The following is a 21652-nucleotide window of genomic DNA, read 5'->3' on the forward strand; positions in this document are numbered from 1 at the left end:
GTCCTTGTGTGTGCTTAAAAGCTTTGTATGAGACTGAGGGAGACTGCTAAAGACCACGTGTTACATTGCCTTGTTTACCTTGTGTGACCTTCCCTCCATTTGTAATTGGAAATAGGGACAGCATCTTGGTAATTTTACCAATGCACTGTGTGTCTGAGATTCCTAAGTGCTATGACTGCACCTACTGGGCCATATATTGTGGCTATGCATTTGAGGTTCATAATGGAGTGGAAAGTGCACTTTTTTGTGAAGTGAAATACATACATACATATATATACATATATGTACAGATATGTATATATTTGTAAGATATTTTCTTTCTCTAGACTTAATCCAAGACTTTGTATCAGTATTATTGTGAATAAATCTTCTCTGAAATAAAAGGATGTTGCTTGTAGTCTGTCACATAAAAATAAAGATTTGAACACAGAGAGAAGTCACAAATGGAAAAAAAAGTATTTACAAGAAATCAAATAAAAGAAAACTCCTCTTGAGCCAAAGACTTCAATTGTAGAGAATCATTACTTTATATTAGGAGACACTGTAGTGAGTTTTAACATTATTATGTCCAGAATACTGTAATTTCATAGCAGTGAACCTTAGGGTTAAGATTGAAAAATACTTACATATAGGACCTAATGTAAAAACAACTTACTTATAGTGGGGTGTTTTTTTTTTTTTTTTTCTTTTTCTTTTTTTTTTCCCCATTGACTTCAGTGCACTTTGAACTGATCTGGATTAACCTTCACAGAAATGCTGGAAATGCTGGAGGGAAGATGAATATGGAACTGAGGCAGGGAAAGGTAGTAGAGGCTCTGTCTGGCAGGGGGTGATAACAGGACAGGGGGCTCAGGTTGTTTTGGTTTGCTGAACTTGCGGTTGAAATGTGGAAAGAAATGCCGTCACCTCTTCTATTGATATTTGTTGGGAGACACTCATTATGTATTACTCCATATGTATGTGTATGTGCATGTGAGACTTTTCAGACTTTGGATGAATGCCTTTTACATAGCATTTTTAAGATCAAAATCTATACAATTATGTGGATTCCTGCATGTAAATGATTTTAGGGAGTCTGGTGTTTTAGCATTTTTAATTTTCTAGTAGATTTTATGATAGTGTAAAGTGATAAATTATCTTTTGTGGCTGCCAGAGTTATTTAACTATCTGCAGACACACCATTAGCAGGAGCAGTCTATGCCTGGTTGGTGTTCCTTATCCCTTCCTGGGAGACTGCTCACAGGGAAAAGGGTTTCCGGGCATTTCTGTGCAAGGCCCTTTTGCCAGCAGTGCCACTGGAGTGTTGGAAAGTCCTGGCCAGCATGGTGTGCTACAGTCAGGAGGACATTTTTCTACCACGCACGGGGGAAAGCTACCAAATAAGCATTGGATATTATTGACTTTCCATCGCTACTGGCCTGTGTTAAAACCAGTGACATAGAAAAGAAAGGTTCCATTTCCCATTACCAGATATCCAATCCCTCTAGAAAACATCTGTTGAATCTGGGATGATGCCATGGTATTAGCTCTTCTGTTGCATGCTGTTTCATTGGCTGTTCTCAGCGCTGCCCTGTCTATCACAATGCATAATCTCCTTTCAGAGAAGTTTCAACCACATCGTTAGGGTCCCCAGTCCTGTTTCTTCAATAATCAACGGTAGTTTTTAGCCTTTGGCATACAACCTGAAATTTAGAAACTTGACTTTTTGCAGGGTGTAAGACAGGGAACAAAAGTTATCCGATGATTTCAGTGACAAAAGTTGTCCAAAGAAAAGAAGTGGGTCTGCAGAAATCCTGCAAGTTGCTGTGTTTATGATCCCAAGAAACTTGCACTGGAGTGCCTCAGACACATAACTAAATGCTTCTCAAAATGCTCATTATTGAAGACAGTATAAGAAAATGGTCTTTAGAATTCATGTGATATACTACCAACTGGAGGGAGAATAATACAGAAATACTTTCTTGATGATGTGTGCTAAAGCAGCAGGCATTTAAGAGCAATGGATGTCAATCTCTGAGGTTTTTGTAAAGAATTGCAATTTATGATGTGTTAGAGTAAACAGTTGGATTATATTTCTGAAATGCATGTTCCATCAGGTAAAATCATTGTGATTATAGGCTCTAGTACTTTAAGTAAGTAAGTTATGCACTAAAAGGCTGAAATTGTAAAACAAGTATGCTTATGCTTAACTGTTAATCCCTCTTTGTATCTACGCTGAGTAAACTACAAGAGAAACTGCATTAAACAATAAAGGCAAAAATGGCATGTTATGTCATCTTGATAAACAATGACTGTTATACTGTTTTCCTTCAAGAAGCAACTGTGACTGGCCTCTGTATTCTCCCTCAATGGAGAATGTGCCGGAGTGTAAAAAAACACGGAGGATTATTTAGAAGTTACTTTGTTCATGCCTCTCAGTGAAAGCAGCACTTTCTCTGCATCTTCTTGCTTTGTTGCTTTTCCTTCATTTCCTCAGCTCTTATCTATCTATCTTATCTATTACAGAAAGCTGAATTTGTTAATTCAACAACAGCTTACTTCCATGTGGACTATGAGTTCTGAATAAAGTGAAATAAAACTTTCTTAAAGGGGTTTTGGAAAAGTTTGACAGCATAAGATACTAAATGAAAATCAATCTCCAATATTTCTCCTAATGCAATTTGTGGCATGTCAGTGTCAAAGGATTCTAACAACAAATCAACAAATATTTGACTGAAAACAATATACATAACTTATTTTCCTATATTGGAAACAACTGTCAAACAATTACTGTATGACTTCATGAATTAGTTGGTTGTTTTGAAATATTCCTACTAGGATTAAAAAAAAAAAAAAAAAAGAAGAAATAAGTCTATATGGGCCTTTGAGCCTGAACATATTGTGTCAATCATAAGCATATGCAATGTATCTAAGCCATGAGGTAAAAATTTTCTTTGTAAATTATTTCATAAATAAATAATTTGCCTGAAAAAAGTTTATGAAAATATTTTTGCCTTTATTAGGTTCTCTACAGTTCTTTGTGGTGAATATAAACAGATTGATACTGACATCATCTTGATCTGCTTTAACTTGAAATTCAGAATGCATCACAAAAGCATTTTTAATAAAGATACAGTAACAAACTTTTTCTGAGAGATAGAGTATTTCATTAGAGTTGTCTGCTTGAAACTATGAAGACATGTTTCGTCCTTCTCATCTTCACTTATGAGTGGTTTTGTGGTTTCTTTTTAAAAGTGCATGCACAGAGAGGTTTTTTAAAAACACACCTCTATAATACTGCTCTACAGGTGAAAAAAGGTGTGTTTGTTATCAAGGTTTGCACGTGTTGAAACCTGTGCTTTCAGTGTTATCGATCTTCACAGATTGCCTGTCATAATGTGAATAAAATCTGGGAAAGCTGCAGCCACACATCAGAACTGGCTGGGATTTAAGGTGTGGGGGGCATAATTTCCTGGCTTAAAATAAAAAGACATTAATAAGTCTCACTAGAACAGAAAAGTAAAGGGAAATTATCCTTGTTTAAATATTTTCCACTCAAGCCCTGCTTGTAAGATGCTTAGCCAAGTCATCAGACAAAATACCTGCTGATTCTAACCCTTCCTATGCAAGATGTATGCCAAGTGATCAGTCACTCGGGACTGACATACTCAGTAAAAATAATAAAAAATCAAAATTGCTGAGAAGAACACATTTGAACTGATGTGAATGGGGCAAAACCACTTGCTTTTCAGAATTCTACATTCACTAAAAGTTGTGCAAGTGATTTGTCTCTTCGACTGCGATTCAGCCATGGCATTTGCAGCTTCAGAAAAAGTAAATCTATGAAGTCAGGAAAGGTTCTCTGTGCGTATATGAGTGAGGTGCTACTGAGCATGGCCCTGGTACTAAAGTATGGAGGTAGACTTTGTAACAAAATTTAAATTCTGATATTACTTTCCGTCGCATTCCATATATAAACATCTCTGCTGCTCCAAACTCATTTTCTGCGAGAGGGTATAGGGGGAATCCCACACATAATCAGTTTGTTCTCCTTTCCCTGTGTCAGGGATCCTACTGCATGTGCCTCGTCGTGCAACTATATTTTACCTTCCATTTTCAACATAACAAGTTCACCTCTCATATGTGAATTATTGCTTTTCTATTCATAAAGGGCTTTATCAGACAATCCTACAAAAGAACTTAAGGGGGAAACGTGTTACTGGGTGATTTACATGAGCAATTACTTTACAAATCTGCCAGTGGATTATACTAAACATGTATGAAGAATGTTTAAGTTTGGAGCGAGGGCTGCAAATGCCATACATTTTACAGAAGGGTTTCATTTGCGTCAGCATGTATCTCTGAAGATTTTATGCTTTACATTTCACCATGTATTTGAGAGTAAAACGGTAAGGAAAAAGTTATGTCATTTCAAACATTAGGGGGAAAGCAGCTTCATCTCTTGAACTGCAATGATTTAACTTTTTTTCCGGCTTCTTCCTTGAATAATGCTAGTAGTTGCAAGCAAGCAGAACTCATTTTAATGTGAAATCAGCTTAAAATGACTTGCATGGGAGGAAAAGCACACAATATAAAGTCACCTAACTGCAGAAAAGTTGTGTCCAAATACCCAACAAACGTTTACATAGTTTTTAACGCCTACTATATTTGGGATATTAAAACCCTTTCACAGGAACCTTTTATGTACTACTGCTCCTTGGAGAGAGTTTTTACATTAACATGCAGAATTCTAGCAGTTCGTAGTGTAGGGGAAACCGGAGTATTTCGAATTGAAAAAGTTCCGCACGACGAGGAAAAGTTGTGAGGGTTTTCTCGGAGCAATTTCGGGAACTGACCTGCGACCCGTATCAAAGAGCGGGCGGTAACGGGACTGCTCATCCCACAACCTGGGAACCGTCTGCCCACCCGCCCCAGCACCCGCACACACACGGAGGGGGACAGGGCAGGGAGGTGACATTAAACCTACGTGAGACCCGGCGCAGAGCTGGGGTCTCTCGAGGGTGGCAGCTGTCGGGTCGCGCCTTTTCTCCCCATCCGCCCCTCTTCCGATCCCGCAGGACAGGCGCGGGTGCCGGTGACAGCCGCGGGCAGAGCCGGGGGCGCGCCTGTGGCCTGCGGCCATCCCCGCTGCAGCCCCGCGCAGGTCCCCGCGGCCCCTCCGCCCTCCGGCCCGGCCCGGCGGGCCCGGCCCGCGCTGCCCGTGGCCGTGGCCCGGCGGCGGCGGCGGGCGGAGGCGGCGGCGGGGGGCGGCGCGGGCCGCGCGGCGGGGCCGCCTGCACTGTCTCTTTAAGGGCGCTCCGTCTGGGGTGGCGCTTTCCTCCGCGAAGGCTCCTTTGATATTAATAGTGTTGGTGTCTTGAAACTGACGTAATGCGGGGAGACGGAGGTCCTGACAAGCGATAACAGTCCCGATAACGCGCCGGCCGCCCCGCGCTCCCAGGCCGCCGCCTCGCCGCCGGCGGGGCCGCCGCGCCGTGCCCCGGCCCGCGCTCCCCGGCCCGCCGCGCCCCCGCCCCGCGCCGCACCGCACCGCCCGCCGGCGGGCCCGTCGCCCCCTCCCCACCGAGCGGGGCCGAGGGAGGCAGCGGCGCCGCGGCCCTCGCTCCCCACCCCCCGCTACTCCTCGGCCACCGCCACATAATCCGCGTCCAACTCCGCCGGCAGCAGGAGACGGTTCATGGCTCGCGCCGCGGCTCCACCATCTTCCAGGCTGCCGGGGCTGTTGCTGCCGGTTAATCAACAGGTAAGCGCGGGGGCGCGGGCGGGGGCGGCGGAGAGCGCGCGGCCGCGGGCCGGGCGGGGGCGGCGCGGCGGCGGCGGGCGCTGGGGGGCGCGGGGCGGGGCGCGGCGCCCGCGGCGGGATCGGCGTGTGCCCGGGGGCCGGGGGCAGCGAGGGTGCACCCCTCCCCAGAAAATACCCTCCCCCCAAAAAAATAACAACAACAACAAAAGCGGAGGGTGGGTGGGCATAATCCCAGGGAACGGGGGGTTGCTCGGATTTCACAGGCTTCTCTCGGTGCATCCCCCCCCGCGCCCCCCGTTCCCCCCGCCGGTGGGTCAAAGCCATGTGTGATGGCTGGAAATTGGCGACTTCAAAACGGCGGTAGCCCCGCTGGAGTCGGGAGGGTCAAGTTCAGCAGCGGCGGCGGGCAGGGGGAGCAGCCCCCCGGCCCGGAGGCGGGGAGGGGAGCGGCGGCGGCGGCCGCGGGGCTGGTGCGGCTCTGCTCTGCCCTCCCCTCCGCGCCGCTCCGCGCCTTATCTCCGCGGCCGCCTGTTCCCCGGCACCGGGGCGCTCGGGGGGAGGGGAAGGGAGACGCGGGGGGTGGAAGTAGAAGACGAGCACAGAGGGTTCGCATCCGATGGGCTGCAGTCGCACAGTCCTACCGCTCCTGCCGCTGCTGGAAGTTTTAATGGGGATCATGACAAGCGGGGCACTGAGGCACCATCATGAAGAGTAGTAAGTTTGGGAAAAACTTTTTTTCTTTTTTTCTTTTTTTTTTTTTTTTTCTCTTCCCCCCCTTCCCCTTTTCCATCTTCGTGCCCGGGGACACACGGGGAGAGGCCGGGTGCGGAGCGGTGCTGCACCGGGAGGGGGGCTTGGGGTCCCTCCCGGTCACACCGGTGGAACAGGCGACATGGTGGTGATGATTTTTTGTTTCGTTGTTTTGGTTTAGTTTTTTTTTTTTTTTTTTTTTTTTGAAATCAGAGCTCAGAGAGACGTAAAACTTTTCCCTCTTAAAGGCGAAGCCCCGCTCCCAGCGCTGCGTCCCCGCGCCCGGCTCTCCCTGCCTGCCGCAACTTCGTGGAGCGTCTCACCCCCCTGCCCCCCCGACCCGGGGGCTGCGGCGGGGGCTGCTCCCGCTGCACTCACCCGCGTGTGGCTTTGCGAAGGGAGGAATGAATGGAGGCGAGGCCGGGGCTGGAGGGGCAGCGCGGCGGTGGGCGCTCCGCGGCCGGAGCAGCCAGGGTGGCCCGGGGTGGGCGGCCGCGGGGCCGGGGCCGCGCAGGGTCGAGCCCGGGTGCTGCCGCCGCCGCGCTGCCCTGGGACGGGAGCAGCTCCCCAAGGAGGCTTGACATTTCGGGGGCTTTGTTTATCTGCCTCCCTTGCTGCAAATCACGGCGCTCAGACACCGGCACTCCTACGCGGGTTCTCGCGGGGCCCGCTAGTCTCCTTTATCTTTTTTTTCCACGACCGGTTGTGTTTTCTATCTGTAAATGGCAAACTTCTCCAGTGCACTGATTGAGCTGTGGGGGTAAGTGATGAGCTAAAGTGGAGAGACGTCTCCCTTCCATCACTTCTCCTGCTCCAGTACGAGCACCTTGCCTGGCAGAGCAGGAGCCGAGACACTCCAGCACCCTTGGGGAACCGAGGCGACAAGTCCCCTCTGAGGGGAAAAGATTCTCTACTAGAAAGAGTGTAGGCTGTTTTGCGGAGCATGCTGCCTTCACTGCTTTTACAGCACGCAGCACATTTTGAATGTTGATGGAAACAGACAATAATTTAATACGCTTCAGGTTTTATTTAATCAAGTTCCGTAAAGTCTCTCAAGGAACCATCAAACTTCTTTGCCATTCCAGCAGTCATCTTCCACTCCACAGCTGAATCCTACGGATGCTGGTGGCATCATGTTAACTTTCCTGTTAGTTTTGGGAAAAGTTGAACATTTAGAGAAGACTGCCAGAGTTAAAAATGCAAGGGGCAGCAAAGGAAAGTAGTGGTAAGAGCCAGTTCCTGACGTGGACAAAATGAGAATAAAAGTTACAGTAGTCTTCTGAACTGAAGCCTGTGTTTGCCTCATGTTCACAATCTGTGTGTTAGGTTAGACAGCTCTCTCAGATATTCCACCAGAGTGACATTTAAAAAAAACCCTCCCAAAGAGTGAGGATTTTTTTTTTAAGTACTCTGAGTCTATGAGTAAATACAGGGCTTGTTTGAGAACATCAACTATTTCCTGTAAGTTGTGATGCTGACAAGACTGTCTGGAAATGATATCAACACTTTGAAAGACTTTTTTTTTTCTTTTTTAACCACTGAATGAAAGTTTGGTAATAACGTGGTCAGACCAAACAAGTGGAACCTTTCTCTGTAGAGAGGAAAAAAAAGTATTTTTCTTTTTTCCTCTTGAATAATGTATACCTACCTGAGGTTTGCCACATAGAATCAGTAATGCTGAAGTTCAGTAGTGCATCAATGCCTATAAACAAGTTTATCCTCAGACTGTGACAACAGAAGTCTACTTCACCTTTTTAAAATCAAGGGAGATTAGATATGAGAATAATCAGTTCATAATCCTCCCTGTTCTGTCCGATTATCAGGTTTGAAACTTTATCTGTTTGAAACTTTGCATATACATAGTCACAACAAAGTAAGTAAAAGGCAAAGTTGCATCAGCTTTTAAGTTTACATGTTTTGCCTGTGATTCTCTAAAACAGACTCTAAATAACACTGGGCAATCTTTGCCTGAGAGAGTATGGCTTTTTTTTTTTTTTCCTTGTATTTCATACTAATGTTAATAAAGGGAAAAAATGTAAATGACAACTTTAGAGATCTGAGACTTCTTTGGGCATCAAACACAATGCAGCCAGGTTATCTTCTTATATTTTTAAAGCAGTTTTAGTATAATTTATATGGTAGCTTTGTGGTTTGACTTACATTTTTATCAGTGGTAAATTCAGTAATATTTGATGAAACCCCAGCAGGATTATTTTCTATAATGTCTTGTCTAGCATTCGTAGTAAACTTTCATAGTGCACATTATTATCATGTGTGCTCTGGCTGAATGTAAAGAAGGTTATTATTCACATATCATGATAGTGCATTAATAACAGTGTAATACTAATTCCTGTGTGTGGGCTTGAGTGTCTGTGAGATGGAATTGTTGCTTGTCAAATCTGTGTATTCCAATCACTATATTTTAATGCTAGTTGAAACATCGGGGTTTATATTTTCAAAGTATTGTGCAAACAATGACTAATTACTTTCTGTTCATGTGAATTACCTCTTTTAGCACTTTATCAGACAGTTGCTTTGAAATAAAACTATTTTACATTACAGTGTGAAAGAGTTAAAAAATTAGCAAAGACATTTAGGAAAACCCCAAAATTGTAATTACAAACAGGCAACTTTTGGTATGTATTTAAATTTTTCTTTTTATGTGGAACTTTCCTTCTAAGATTGGGGGGGGCGTATGTGTATGAATATTTATGTCTCTTACAAACGCTTGACAATATTTTAATGTAATACTCTTAATAGAAACATTCTCAGATCTTAACTGCAGCCACACTGGCAATATCGTTTTAATAAAGGTTTGTGGGTAACACCAAATGTAACATTGTGAGAAAGCTTATGGTTAAATATTTTTGAACATGATAGGCTGGGAATCTGACAGCCCTTTTTGTTAGGTGAAAGTAAAGTGGAAATAAATTACAAATTTAATACAGTTTCAGTTAAAACAAACTGCCACCTGGTAGTAAAAGTATTGGCCTTGAACAGAAATATATTCTGATTAAGGTATTCTAACTAGTGTGTAAAATGAAGCCATTCATTCAATAAACTGACAACTTTCCAGTTGGTGTTTGCCCTTGCTTAATTTAGTTTCCTCAACAGAACTAGTGAGGTAGTCTGGGTCTGGTTTTGGCAGTCCTGGGTGACTGTAAACTCGGGTATATTTCTCCCAAATATTACACCTCATGACTTAAAGAACAATTGGTTAAAAATAACATCAGGCAGGTATGAGAAAGAGAGAAAAAAGTTTATTTTCTGTTTCTGAAACTTTCTCAAGTTCTTACCTAGGAAGAAAACAATGCTGTTTTCAAATACTCGTGATTAATACTATAACCAGCGTAGTCTGCACCCATCTATTGTATAAATACCATTGCCTGTTGACCTTTGGATACATTAATTACAGCATATCGGGTCTAGGTTCTATTATTTTTGTCTGTCCAGAAGATAAATAAAAGTGCCCTTTCCAGTCCTCCTGGAGAAGGAGAAAAACTTTTTTTTTTTTTAGTATTGTCATGAATTATGGAGTTCTTTTCCCTACTCTGTGCCAATGAAGTTTTCTTTTGACTTTAAAAAGATAAACCTGCATCCAAAGAGAGAATATTTGATTATTTTAAAACTGTTTTCACTTCAGTTTTTATGGCATGTACAAACTTTCTAGGCTTTGCTTTTTTTGGATTGTGTGTTTGCTAATTAAAAGAAAAACACAATGAGTTATATCAGATGATGTGAAGGATTAAAGTACAATTACACCATTAAATAGTAAATGTTTACAAGGGCAAGACATGCAAGTACATTTTTCAGATTATGCTTATTATTCACTTCTTGATGCTGTTTTGCACCTAATCAATAAAGGGCCTTCCAGAATGTGGCTCCTTCGCCAGTTGTATATGTGCCCAGAACGTAAGAAACGCTGCTGGGGCAGAGGAGCACGGGGAGGGGAAAGAAGCGCTGGCATATTATTCTGACTTCTTGTCATGCAGACCAAGGCTCTAACGAAACACAGAGCAATGGGAGGATAGCTACCCTGGTCTAGATTTAAGTCCCCAGTGGACATTTTGTCACACACCAAAAACGTTGCACAACTGAACGCCACTCCACTTGATGTGTTGTCCGGAGTCAGAGGAGTCTCTGATTTGGCATCACGGGGTTTGGAAGACTGTGATTTAGGTGAACCGGCGCAGCTGTGTGTAAGAAACTTTTTTTAATAGCCATTATGTTTTATTCATGTTCTGTACTATCAGATTCTTGTTTTCTAGTACCTTTAAAGTGGATCTTTAAAATTTAATAATAACACCACTGGTAAAAAATACATCTAAAATTTGGTAGAACTTGCTAATCCTTCTATCAATGATTTTAACTAAGGAATCTTACTCCTGCTGTGGATCTCTGTATATGGATTTAGTAAACCTATAGAGAGAAAATTCTCCATTAAATTGCATAGCTGCCATGAGTGGTGCTTCCGTAAGACGTTTCTACAGAACCTAGTTGGTTCCATCCTGTAAAGTTCGGTGGAACTTTTGCATGATCGTAGGGGATGTGTGAGTACAGCAGCTACAATAAGATTATTTCTGCCTTGAAAATAGGGTTATTTTGAATTGCAAAGTTTAGTCCTAATAGTAATTTTTACTTTCTTCACTTCAGTTGACGCATGTCTAATTTCTCATAAGTCTGCTTTCCTTCCAGACTCAGATCCTCTTTTCTTTTTTCCCTTAAATTTATTTTAAAATATTTAATTTTTAAAATGTTACTACCCCTTTAAAAACCTGTAATAAATGCTTTACAAGTGGCTAGACACCTTCCCTGGTGGTTTAATTTATACAAGCAGGAAACTTTCTCTCCTTCTTTCTCTCTCTCTCTTTCTTGTTTTCTTTAAACCAACTGACGTAATGCCAAACTTTGCTTTAAAAGAACAGACAGAAGTAATTGGTAGCTTTTAACTTTTAATAATGTTCTGGATTGGTTTTAGTGGCCAAACTGCAATTTTTTTAAATTTCAAGTAAAAACGGGCTTGTGGCCTGAGGAAGAAAGGCCCTGTTGATGCAGTTATTTTTATTCTTGTTTTTCAATCTGTTATTAAAAATCTTTCCTGCTGAGCTCTGCTGGATTTCTCCAATTGCTCTTTGTGATGGCTGGTGCATTTCAGGTTACGGTAACTTAAACTGTTTTCTGATTTTTATTTTTTTAATCCTATGGGCATTTTGAGATGCTTTATCTTTTTTTTTTTTTTTTTTTTTTTTGTTTATTTGTTTGTTTTTATTTGATTCCCCCCAGCATTTCTTTTCTGTCACCGAGCACCCAACTCCTGTTTTTGGAGAAACAATTTATTTTCATTCAGAGAGGAATAGTATGTTAAGCATACCATTGGTGGTATGAATATTATTTTCGTAGTATGAGAGTATTCTACACCTGTTAGTGACGCTGATTGGGAAGATATTCACTACCCGTTGGAGAAGACATGAGAGATCGTATCTTTTGGAGTGTCCACTTTCTGTGTGGTCTCCACCCCACGTCTTAAAGCTAAACCAGGTTTTAAAACATGTTTAGTAATAGTTTCGAGTGATCTATATCTATTTGTATTAAGTTGATATTAGAAACAAGAAAACCCAACAAAAGGATTTTTTTTTAAATTAACTTTACTTAAGAAAATCCAGTCTACACACTTTTCTTTCTTGATTTCTTTATTTTGTTTAGGGTTTTCTGGATCATTTCCTTAATTTCTCTTCTACGTCTGCTGGGGTTTTAAACACAAGCAAACTTTCTACCGTAAAAGACGGAGTTGGGCAATAGACTTTCTTGACGAAGTTGACGTCAGGACGACTTCATAAGTTGGCAAGTAGGGAAATTGTTCAAAGACTGAGTTGGCTTGTGCCAGTTTTCCCTTCCTTTAGGGGAGACACTCCACCCAGTAGGAGGTTACCCCACCCAATGTGGAGAGCTATAATTCAGTGGCAACACTTTAAATGTCAATCCTCCCTAGGGTTTAAACCCCAGACTTGTCTTGCCTCAATCTTTATATTTAATCTAACATTCAATCTGTTGAAGTAACATCTCATCTTCATAAGCACTTTTGGGGCCTGATCCTGCAATTCTCATTCTTCAAAAATGTTCACTGATGTCAGGGGGTCTTTTGGATTCAGTAAAAGCTGCAGGATTGGCCTCTGCAGAGTTTTGTGTGTCTGTGTCTGTCTGTCTGTAAGATTGTGTCTGCCTGATGAATACTGTATAATCTGTGTTGTTAAATATGAAATTGTAAAATACTTCCTTTGTAGTCTTAAAAATCTAAAGAAGACCCAGAGTCGTAATGCTGTGAAACGCATTTTCCTCAATAAGTAAAGTGTACTTATTTTTAATTTAAAATTTTCCCAGGTTAACACATGAGTTAAAAAAAGTCCAACTATCAAGAATATAAATTATTTCTGCCATTTTTTTCCTGTATTTCTATATATAATGCTAAAGACATATTTTTAAATGCTGCTTTTGGCAATTTTTTCACCTGTAATGGAAAATCTCAGCCTGTAGCTTAGTGCCCACAGTAAGCATTGGGGTGCTTAGATAATACTGAGAACGCCCAAGGAAAAAATTGGTTTTGGGGTATTGTCAAAGTCAACATGTAATTTTTATAGGTATATTTTACTTCATTATGGTGTCTGTTCTCAAGTGTCTTTTTTGGATCCCCCACTACATTTAGCAAGATTGACAATGCAGGAGGGAATGTATAATTTGATATTGCAAAAACATTACAGAAAAATTGCTGATGTGTTCACCTCTGTATTTTGAAAATATTCCAGCATTTATAGTTTACTAGTATATCTGTGAAAAAGAGTCTGTAAAAGATGATGTTAAAAATCATCAATACGCGTATGTTTCTCAGCAAGATTTACATGAACAGTATTCTTCAGTTTTGCCTCAAACCATTTCAAGCCACCTCTGATCCAAGAATGTACCAGTTCTTGGTTCCTGGAAGATTAAGCATGACAGTTTCTATTATATAATGAACAGCAGTATTGTTTGAACAAAGGTAACATATTTTGATTTGTGTACCTTTTTTTGGCAGCTGGCACTAGTGTAGGTCTAAAATGAGTGGTGATCTAACAGTGTAAATATCTGAATGTTCTTGAAACACACAGTATAGATGTAATGTGTTTAAATCATTGAATCTATCTACCTATATTATATAGAATGTGTATGTATGTGTATATACAAAGCCGTAAATGGTGTGTTCTGCTATCTGTAGCCTTCAAATGTGTATCCGTTGGGTATTCCTGACCTACTTTGCAAAGTCTGCAAGTCTAAAGTACATACTGAAACTTAAAAAATTAAACATACAGCTTGGTGTTTCACAAAAAAAAGGGGAAAAAAAAAAAAGGAAAAAAACACCCCAAACCAGGGGAATTTTTGCTAGTAGTTAATTAAAAAAAAAAAGGTATAGTCTGCCTAGCCAAATACCTTGCAGACTGCTTTTGGATATCCAGTGACTTTACAGGGATTATTTTAAAAACCAAATCTCAGTTTATCTAAAAGAAGTTTGAAGTAGATACTGAAGTTAAGTATCGCCTAAAAAACCTATGTTCAGATGTGGTTGGATGTTAAATGGAAGTTAAATGAGTTAGGATAAAGCAATTTTCTTTGGAGGTGGAAAGTTTTCAGTGTTTCCAACATACAAGTCTTTTTGACTTTCTTACATGCCACTCTTCAGGCAAGTGCTGTGAGTTATGTGGAACATCATCCAAAACTTACTACGCAGATGAAATGTTGCTTCATGAATTCAGTTAATGAAAGAAAGATAACTCCAATTTCAGTTTCCTAACCTGAATGTAGTTTGCTTTTCTGTTTAGTGTTCTCATTGTTAGGCATATCAAATACACTCACCAGATGTAGGCCAGCTGCAGTTGCAGAGTAAAAACCAAAAATGCAATACATGTTGATTGTTGCTGAGCCTTCTCCTCCTGCGCAAATAGATATGGACACACACGCACACACACAACTAATAAACCTTGTCCCAAACACCTGAGGCAAAAGCTTGTGAAAATAGATTAGCCTTACCATGTGCCTTGCAGGTAAACTGTATCTTCCACTGCTAGAGAAATGGAAAAGGGGAGCTCCTGAGCAGAGGCTGCCTGCCCGCGCTACCCTGGCACCCAGCTATAAATGCTCAGGTCTGGGGGCTGTCAGTAAAATTCCCACCTCTCTTTTTAGCTGTGACAATGGTAGGAAGGAAGAAAAACAGTAACTCAGTTTTCCCATCTACTGTATATACTGTTTTCTTTCTTTGGCCTGCTACAGACATCTGAAATTTATGCCATCTAATTAGTCTCCTTCTGTGTTCTTCAGTTCTGGAGTTTTCTTTAGAGCCGAACTCCTGATTGCATGTTGCGTCTATTGTGAAAAAAATAATAGTGTAATGGATTAAATTAATCCTGTAATAGTTGTTTGAGCATACTGTAGGAATGTAAATAATTTTGTGGCGTTGAGTTCATGTTTCCAATCTTATGGGGGGTAAGATCAGAAGTTATCAGCAACATATTCTGAGTCATTCAGCTACAATAAATCTTCTAACAAATACCCACCCTTTGCACACCCAGAGATACTCTCCTAAGATTGTTGAAACTCTGCACACACCTGTATCTCATGTGCATGACTAGTAGATGTATCTTCAACTAAACCCAGACAGTATGCTAGGCTACAGCAGCCACAATCAGGGGAGTCCATGGACAAAAAGTTTGATTGCCACTTGATTGCAGCTGGCTCCGTGGCCTTCAAGGTTGTCTTCTCCCTGAAAAAAAAAGTCCCAAGGAATCATTAGTTGAAAAGAAATGTGGGGTATGGCACTGACTCCAACTCTGCTGCAATTCAGGATACAAAGCATTAAGGGCTTCATCAATATCAGGTCAGAAGTGATCTTGCATAATCCACTTTTATCTAGGTATCGTTCTCTCATATGTAAAGTATGCTCTGTCTTGTCTCTGTTACTCTGTCCGTTTCTCACTCATGCATATCGCTCTCCCTTTGGCTGCTACGCGCACATACATTCATTCTAAAAATACATGGAAATGGAAGTCCATCTGTGTTGCATAATTTTTTTACAAAAACACCAGTGTTTGTATTGTTCTTTCTCTGAGCCCTTAATGAGTTTAAAGAATTTAATGTGACTTAATGAGGGTTCTTATTCTGTTTCTGACACAGACACTAATGAGAGAAAAGTAGAACAAATTGAAACCCAACTTTTACTTGCTTATTTCATGATGTCATCAAATGCAGGATGTTACCATTCCTGGAAAAATTTACAAATCTAGGCAAGAATGCATTTTGCATCACTGCCTTTCAGTTGTTTGTGACATGAAGTTAGCAGGAAAACAAAACTTAGCATAACTTGATTTTTTTTTTTTTCTTTTTTAATGTTTAGGATGGTTTGATCTTTTGGCAAATGCTTTTTGGAAAAGCGAATCTAACCTTTGTCTGTCAACCTGGCAGAAACTTAGATATGACTGAGGATTGATTAAACCCCTCTGATTATGGCCCTGATCTCCTCCTGTGTTTGCTAGGGACAAAACTTCTGCCAGCTTCATCTAGAGTAAGATCCCATCCTCATTGGCAGACTTCGCAATTCTGTTTCAGCTTCCTGAGACGGAAATGCAACTTTTGGGGCTTAATGTTACACTTACTACAGTTTGGTACTTTGCATCAGTTTCCCTGGACAAAGGACACAGTAACAACATTTTGTACGGACCCACCTTTCTCTTCTGTTGCCCCACTCAAGGTGGTCAAGGAGGATTTTACTACGTGAAACTGCCCTTCAACTGGACCTCAGTTTGGGTTGTCACCGTTAACAGTGATTATTGTGGTTTGAAAACAGTTCATTTCCCAAAGCAGAATGAAAATAAAAAGTAGGTTTAGGAAGTGCACTTGCTTCTGAGCCCCGCTGCTACTCACTGGCTTCATGGCCATGCTTTCATCTTGTCCTCACCAACTTCTCTCTGAAAGGCTTGTGTAAATAGCAGTGGAGTGACTGAAGCCCCAGTATCACAGGTATATCCATGGAAGCAGACTCCAATGCCCTCACCAAGTTGCATGCCATGCCATGGGCATCAGGGTATTTTTGTCAGGCCAAGGGAAGCAGTGACTTTCATTATCTACAGAATGTGCTTTTGATATAACCAAACTGCAGAAAGTTGCAGCATAGTAAATAAAATGTTTTTCTATACCATCTGATTTTTTTCAGCGGTTGTTAATATTTTTAATATTATCAGATAAATTGCACAGTGGTGTGATTTCTTAGGTTGATGTTAACCCTTGAGTCTTTTGTGATGAATTTTTTGGCTTTGCATTTTAATTTTTCACAATTAGTTGTTGGCTTCATATTTTTTGACTGCAACATGAAATAGTTAAAAAATTAATAAGAATTTGTATTGAAAATATGGGCATTTTGGACCAACTTTCTTGAGCATTTTCATACAAAGAGAAAAAGAAAGTAACTTGTTTGATTGGTTTTTTATGTATGTATATATGTGTGTTTGTGGTTTGGTTTTTTTTTTAATAAAGGTTTTCATAATTTGGTAGTTCAACAAACACGAGTATATTCTGAAAATGTTTCTCACAAATGACAGATCTGAGTTGATAGCTTGTAGACAGAGTCTAGATCTGCAAAACTATTTTCTGGTGTTTTAAAAGCATTGGAAAGTAAGATTTATTGGACCTTAAATATCCCAGTGGTGCAAATTTATTTGGTGTTCATGGCAGTCTCAGCTTAACTTTCCTTGGAGATTTGTTGTGGTACTGCATTATCTAAGCAACATTTAAAATGGGTTTGTCTAGGTTTTTTTTCTTCAGTCGTTACTCAATTTTTATTTGTACGTTTGAAAATCTTTACTAACAAAGATGACCTGGCAGCTCTGCTGAACTTTCTAAAGCAAAAGATTTTATCTAAATAGGACAAAATTAAGAATCTGAAAAGCTGGCATTTTAAAATATTTTTGTATCAGTCATGGTGTGTGACAGTGGCTGGTCATAATGGGAAGGAGCTTAAAAAAATAGTCACTGGAGAAAGAAGCAGCAACTGTGAAATTTATTTTATTGGGTGAAAGGAGACTCATGGTTAAGCAAGTTTTACCTTCTTGGGTCTTCAGAATTTATTGCCCAAAAGACACATACCTGAATAAAAAGAGAACTAGGATATTGTAAAATCTGCTATGACATTAAATTCTCTCACTGCGTATGAATACCATTTATTTATTTTTTCTCTCCAGCAAACTATGACTTCCTCTGTCTTGTCAGAAGGAATTTCAGATGTGACCCTACCAGAGTAATGCTACCATAAACGCTGCAGTCCTCACCTGTATCTCTGTGCAGTGCGATGGTCCGTGATAGTTTTCACTGGGTTACCGTGCTTCTTTCAGTCCGGAATGGGACTGCATTGACTTTACTTTTGCAGAAAAAGTACATTTTCTTGAACATTTCTTTAAAATGCACCACAGGAGAGAAGGAAGGGCAAGGAAAATGGAGAGAGTGCTCTGATATATGAGCTGAGATTATGGATGTTGTAATGCCGTTTTTTTGTAGGACTATAGAAAAATCACATTGGGACCAAAGTTCCTGTGGATTACCATGTGATATTTATTACCATTTTCCTGTGTTTTCCCTGGTTAGGATCTAATCCTTCAGTGTCTGTAGCTACGTGGAGTTAAGAAAATGTCCATTCAGAGAGGAAAACCTTGCCAGCTATGGGATTTCACTGTTTCACTACCTGTATTTATTTATTCCCCCTTCTAAAATTTCCAAGAGCGAGGAGATTGAGAGTGGAAGGAAGAGACGGAGTATAGGTAAACTGAGTGCATAGCAGGGGCACGTATCTGCTCAGTAAATAGTGTTTACTGATTACTGTTTACTGTCAAGCAGATTACTGCAGTTATATTTCTGTGAAGCAACCCTCACGCAGCCAGTGCGAAGGAATGAAGCGAAGTCGTGTGCAATTCTGAGGTAACTAAAAGATGTGCTTGTGACATACTCGTAGCAAAAGCCATTTTCGGCTGCCCGGTATCCTCCTTGAATGCTATAATTTTGTGAGTGACACATTTGATTATGAGCAGCCATCAAAACACTCATATGCATCTTGTTTGGAAGAATGTGCTTCAATGTTTGCAGGTCAGAGAAATATGTTGATTTTTTCTTTTAATTTGCTCGTCAGCTTCATGCCCTTTTTCAATTTGTTCGATAGTTATTCTATGTTGGACTTTCTTTAAAAGAGATAATAATGTATACACTTTTGCATTCCTTACTTGGGCAGAGTTTCCATTTGCTTCCTTGGAAGAGTTGGTCTGTGCAAAAGCTGCTGCCTGCTTTTGCCTTGATAAGGATAGGATTTGGTTAGTACAGGGTTTCCCTCATCCTTAAAGCTCCCTTACTGTCATGAACTTGTAGCTTCCTTGGGGATGAGATTTTCAGTCTGATTTTCAATCCCTTCTATCAGGTTTTAGAGAACAGTATGAACCGTCTTATTAGAGCTGGCAGTAAGGAAAAGGAATGGAATCTGGGCACGTGTTACCTCTATGTTAGGGAGAATAAGGTATAAAAAGCCTCTGCTGAGCTTGCCTGGTAATTTTTTGGTTATTGTCTTCTCATGATGGAATACGCACATAGAAAAAACACAGAAGGTAATGTTTACTTTTTGGATGCTTTATCGTCAAGCATAGAGAACTGACAGTTTCATGGTTAAGTGCCTAAAGTTGTTTTTGGCTTTGCAGTTGTTGAATTAATCACTGCAAAGCTAACTAATTGTGTACCTTTTAAAGCTTCTCTCCCTACCCTTTTAATGAAAGGGAGATATTTTGCTCTTTCTGACTTCGGAGTCAGGCTATCCCATTAACTATTAGCAGCAAACTCTTCAGCTTTTACTTTTTTGAGTTACCTCAGGAGTCATTCTTCTAGTAGATTGCGAATTTACTTACTGATCCACTTATCTATAGCCTTCAGTGCCCATGCTATAGAATGAGCAAAGTGTTTTAAAAAACCTTTAAAAAAGTTTTAAAACTTTAAAAAAAGTTTTTTAAAACACTTTTTACAATTGTATGGAAAATTGGCTCCTTAATTCTGAGTTTACAGCTGGTACTACTGCTACTGTTTTGATTTGTGAGACATTATCTTGGTGTCTTACTGAGATTCTTCACAACCAGAATTTAAAGTTTCAGTGGGTTTTTTTTTCTTTTAATTTTTTTGCTTCCTTAAATGTTAGATGTGGACAAAAATGAAAGAATCTCATCTTTATAGTGAGCTGTTCGTCAGAGCTGATAGAACTACAGGCTAGTTAAACTCCTTGGTTTTTCAAAAGACAAAAAAGTTTTTTCAAAGATTAGCTTAATTTCTGGTAATAATTTTACTAAGGGAAAGACAGAATCAAAAGATGAATGGACAAAGTTGGGATTTTTTTTTCTGAGGCTGTCTTAGCTTTTTTCTTTTTAACAAAAAAATTAATGTAAAATTTAGTGTTTCCCACAAGAGCACCTTAACAGATTTAGCATAAAGAAAGTGCATTTGAATTCAAAGACACTGGAACATTTCTTAAGGCTTTGAAAGCAGTAATCCAACAGGTATATAAAGCTGTAATGATAAATATGATGATTTTTTGTATCTAGTGTTGTTAAAATACATGGTTTATTTTACTGCATGTTCAGATTAATGCTATTTATTTAAGATATCCAATTTATTTTGCATTTTAAATACAAGTCTTCTGGCTTCTCAGTTTGCTTTTTTTATGTCGGCTGGCTCATTTCAACTCAAAGGTTTCACTTCAAGAATGTTTTATAATTTAAAAAGAACCTCTAATTGCAGTTGGAAATTTTGTATATATAACTAAACTAACAAGTCTGTGTATTGTATGGGAGAGGCTCTAGCGATATTATTTATCTTAGGGTCCACATTATTTGAAGGCAGGACTAATGACAGTGAATCATGCACACTGTATATTAATGTAGTCCACATTCAGCACTATATAAATAGTATTGTAAATACACACCTGCAGAGTGTCTGCAGTTATATGGTCATTACACAGAGTCCCTCTGTGCTCTCCTAATATATATCCAGTACGTATCTCTGTGTGTATCACATCTTGCTAACCAAGGCAGCATACTGCATCTGCTGTTCCTCTCAAGGAGGTGTCTATAAAATGAACACTGTGAAACCAAAATTTTGGGATGGTTTTAAGCAGAACACATGGGCATACTGTTCCTTGGTCTTTTCATACCTGCCCAGTCCTTTTCCCTGCACAGGGCTAGCTGCACAAGATGAGCTGGATGTTGATCTGAAATGTAGACTGGTCCTCTGAGTGGGGCAGAAGACAAGGTGTGACTTCAAAGAGTGGGAGGTTGTTTGGCTTCCCAAAGAGGGTTGTAGTGAAGAGCTAGTCAGAAAAAGCCATTATTTCTATCAAAAGTCTAAAAATATGTCAGCTACACTAGCAGCAGGTTCTTTAGTTGTCATCCGCTGCAGCAGCAGGGCCCTCGTCCTAAACTTTTCCTTTATTTCAGCAAGCAGCCTCGCCAATGCCGTCAGTTCCCCTGTGGTGTTTGCATACACATATTCAGGGTAGTCCAAAATCTAAATATGTGTTGCTGGGTGCCTGCGGTAGCTGAGGCTGTTTCCCTCCACTGCACCTTGGAGGCTGTTCAAGCCCATGGTAGAAATCCTGGGCTGCTCACAGGGCCCAATCCTTCCATGGGGGTAGAGAGGCTGCTGGCTCAGGGTAGACCACTGTGTCCCCTCGCCACCTTTCCAGGGGTGGCTCTTCACCCTGACCAGCACCTGCCCCTCTGTGGTGGCCCTACAGTGCCCTTTGAATGACTCAGGCTGGCTGCCATCCCAGGGATGCTCCTTTGGGTTTGCCAGTGGCAGCTACCACGCGTCTGGGAGCACGGCTGGGAGCTGGATGCTCGGGTGCCTGTTGGATGTGCAAAACAGGGGTGAGTGCCAGATTTGGGGCCCCCACCCCCTCTGCAGCAGGGCATGCAGGTGGACTCCATGTTTTGGGCTGCAGCCACTGATGTCCTTGCTGTCCCTGGGGAGGAAGAGGAGCCCCTGTCTAGCACCCAGAATGGTGGAGGACAGGAGGTAGAGAGGGATCTCCTTTTTAAAAAGAGTTGTTTTTTTTTCTCACCCCTG

At 40.9% G+C, this 21652-nt stretch overlaps 1 protein-coding gene across 8 annotated transcripts in view; it reads left to right on the top strand.

Moving 5' to 3' along the window:
- The first annotated feature begins 5616 nt into the window (after positions 1 to 5616).
- TRPS1 (transcriptional repressor GATA binding 1) overlaps positions 5617 to 21652 on the top strand; it is a 215652-nt gene continuing 199616 nt past the window's right edge. For 2 of the 8 annotated variants that reach the window (XM_050305510.1, XM_050305531.1), the window contains exon 1: positions 5617 to 5743. Coding sequence is in view for 1 of the 8 variants with exons in the window: in XM_050305542.1 (XP_050161499.1) it covers positions 6448 to 6457 (10 nt within the window). In the remaining 7 variants the exon portion in view is untranslated. Of the gene's footprint in view, positions 5744 to 6328; positions 6458 to 10500; positions 10693 to 21652 lie in introns of those variants that run through there. The other 6 variants (XM_050305503.1, XM_050305521.1, XM_050305552.1 and 3 more) reach the window with 5 other exon arrangements.

The sequence above is a fragment of the Myiozetetes cayanensis genome, unplaced genomic scaffold, assembly GCF_022539395.1.
Source record: "Myiozetetes cayanensis isolate MyiCay16 unplaced genomic scaffold, myiCay2020 scf1, whole genome shotgun sequence".
NCBI classification, from domain to species: domain Eukaryota; kingdom Metazoa; phylum Chordata; class Aves; order Passeriformes; family Tyrannidae; genus Myiozetetes; species Myiozetetes cayanensis.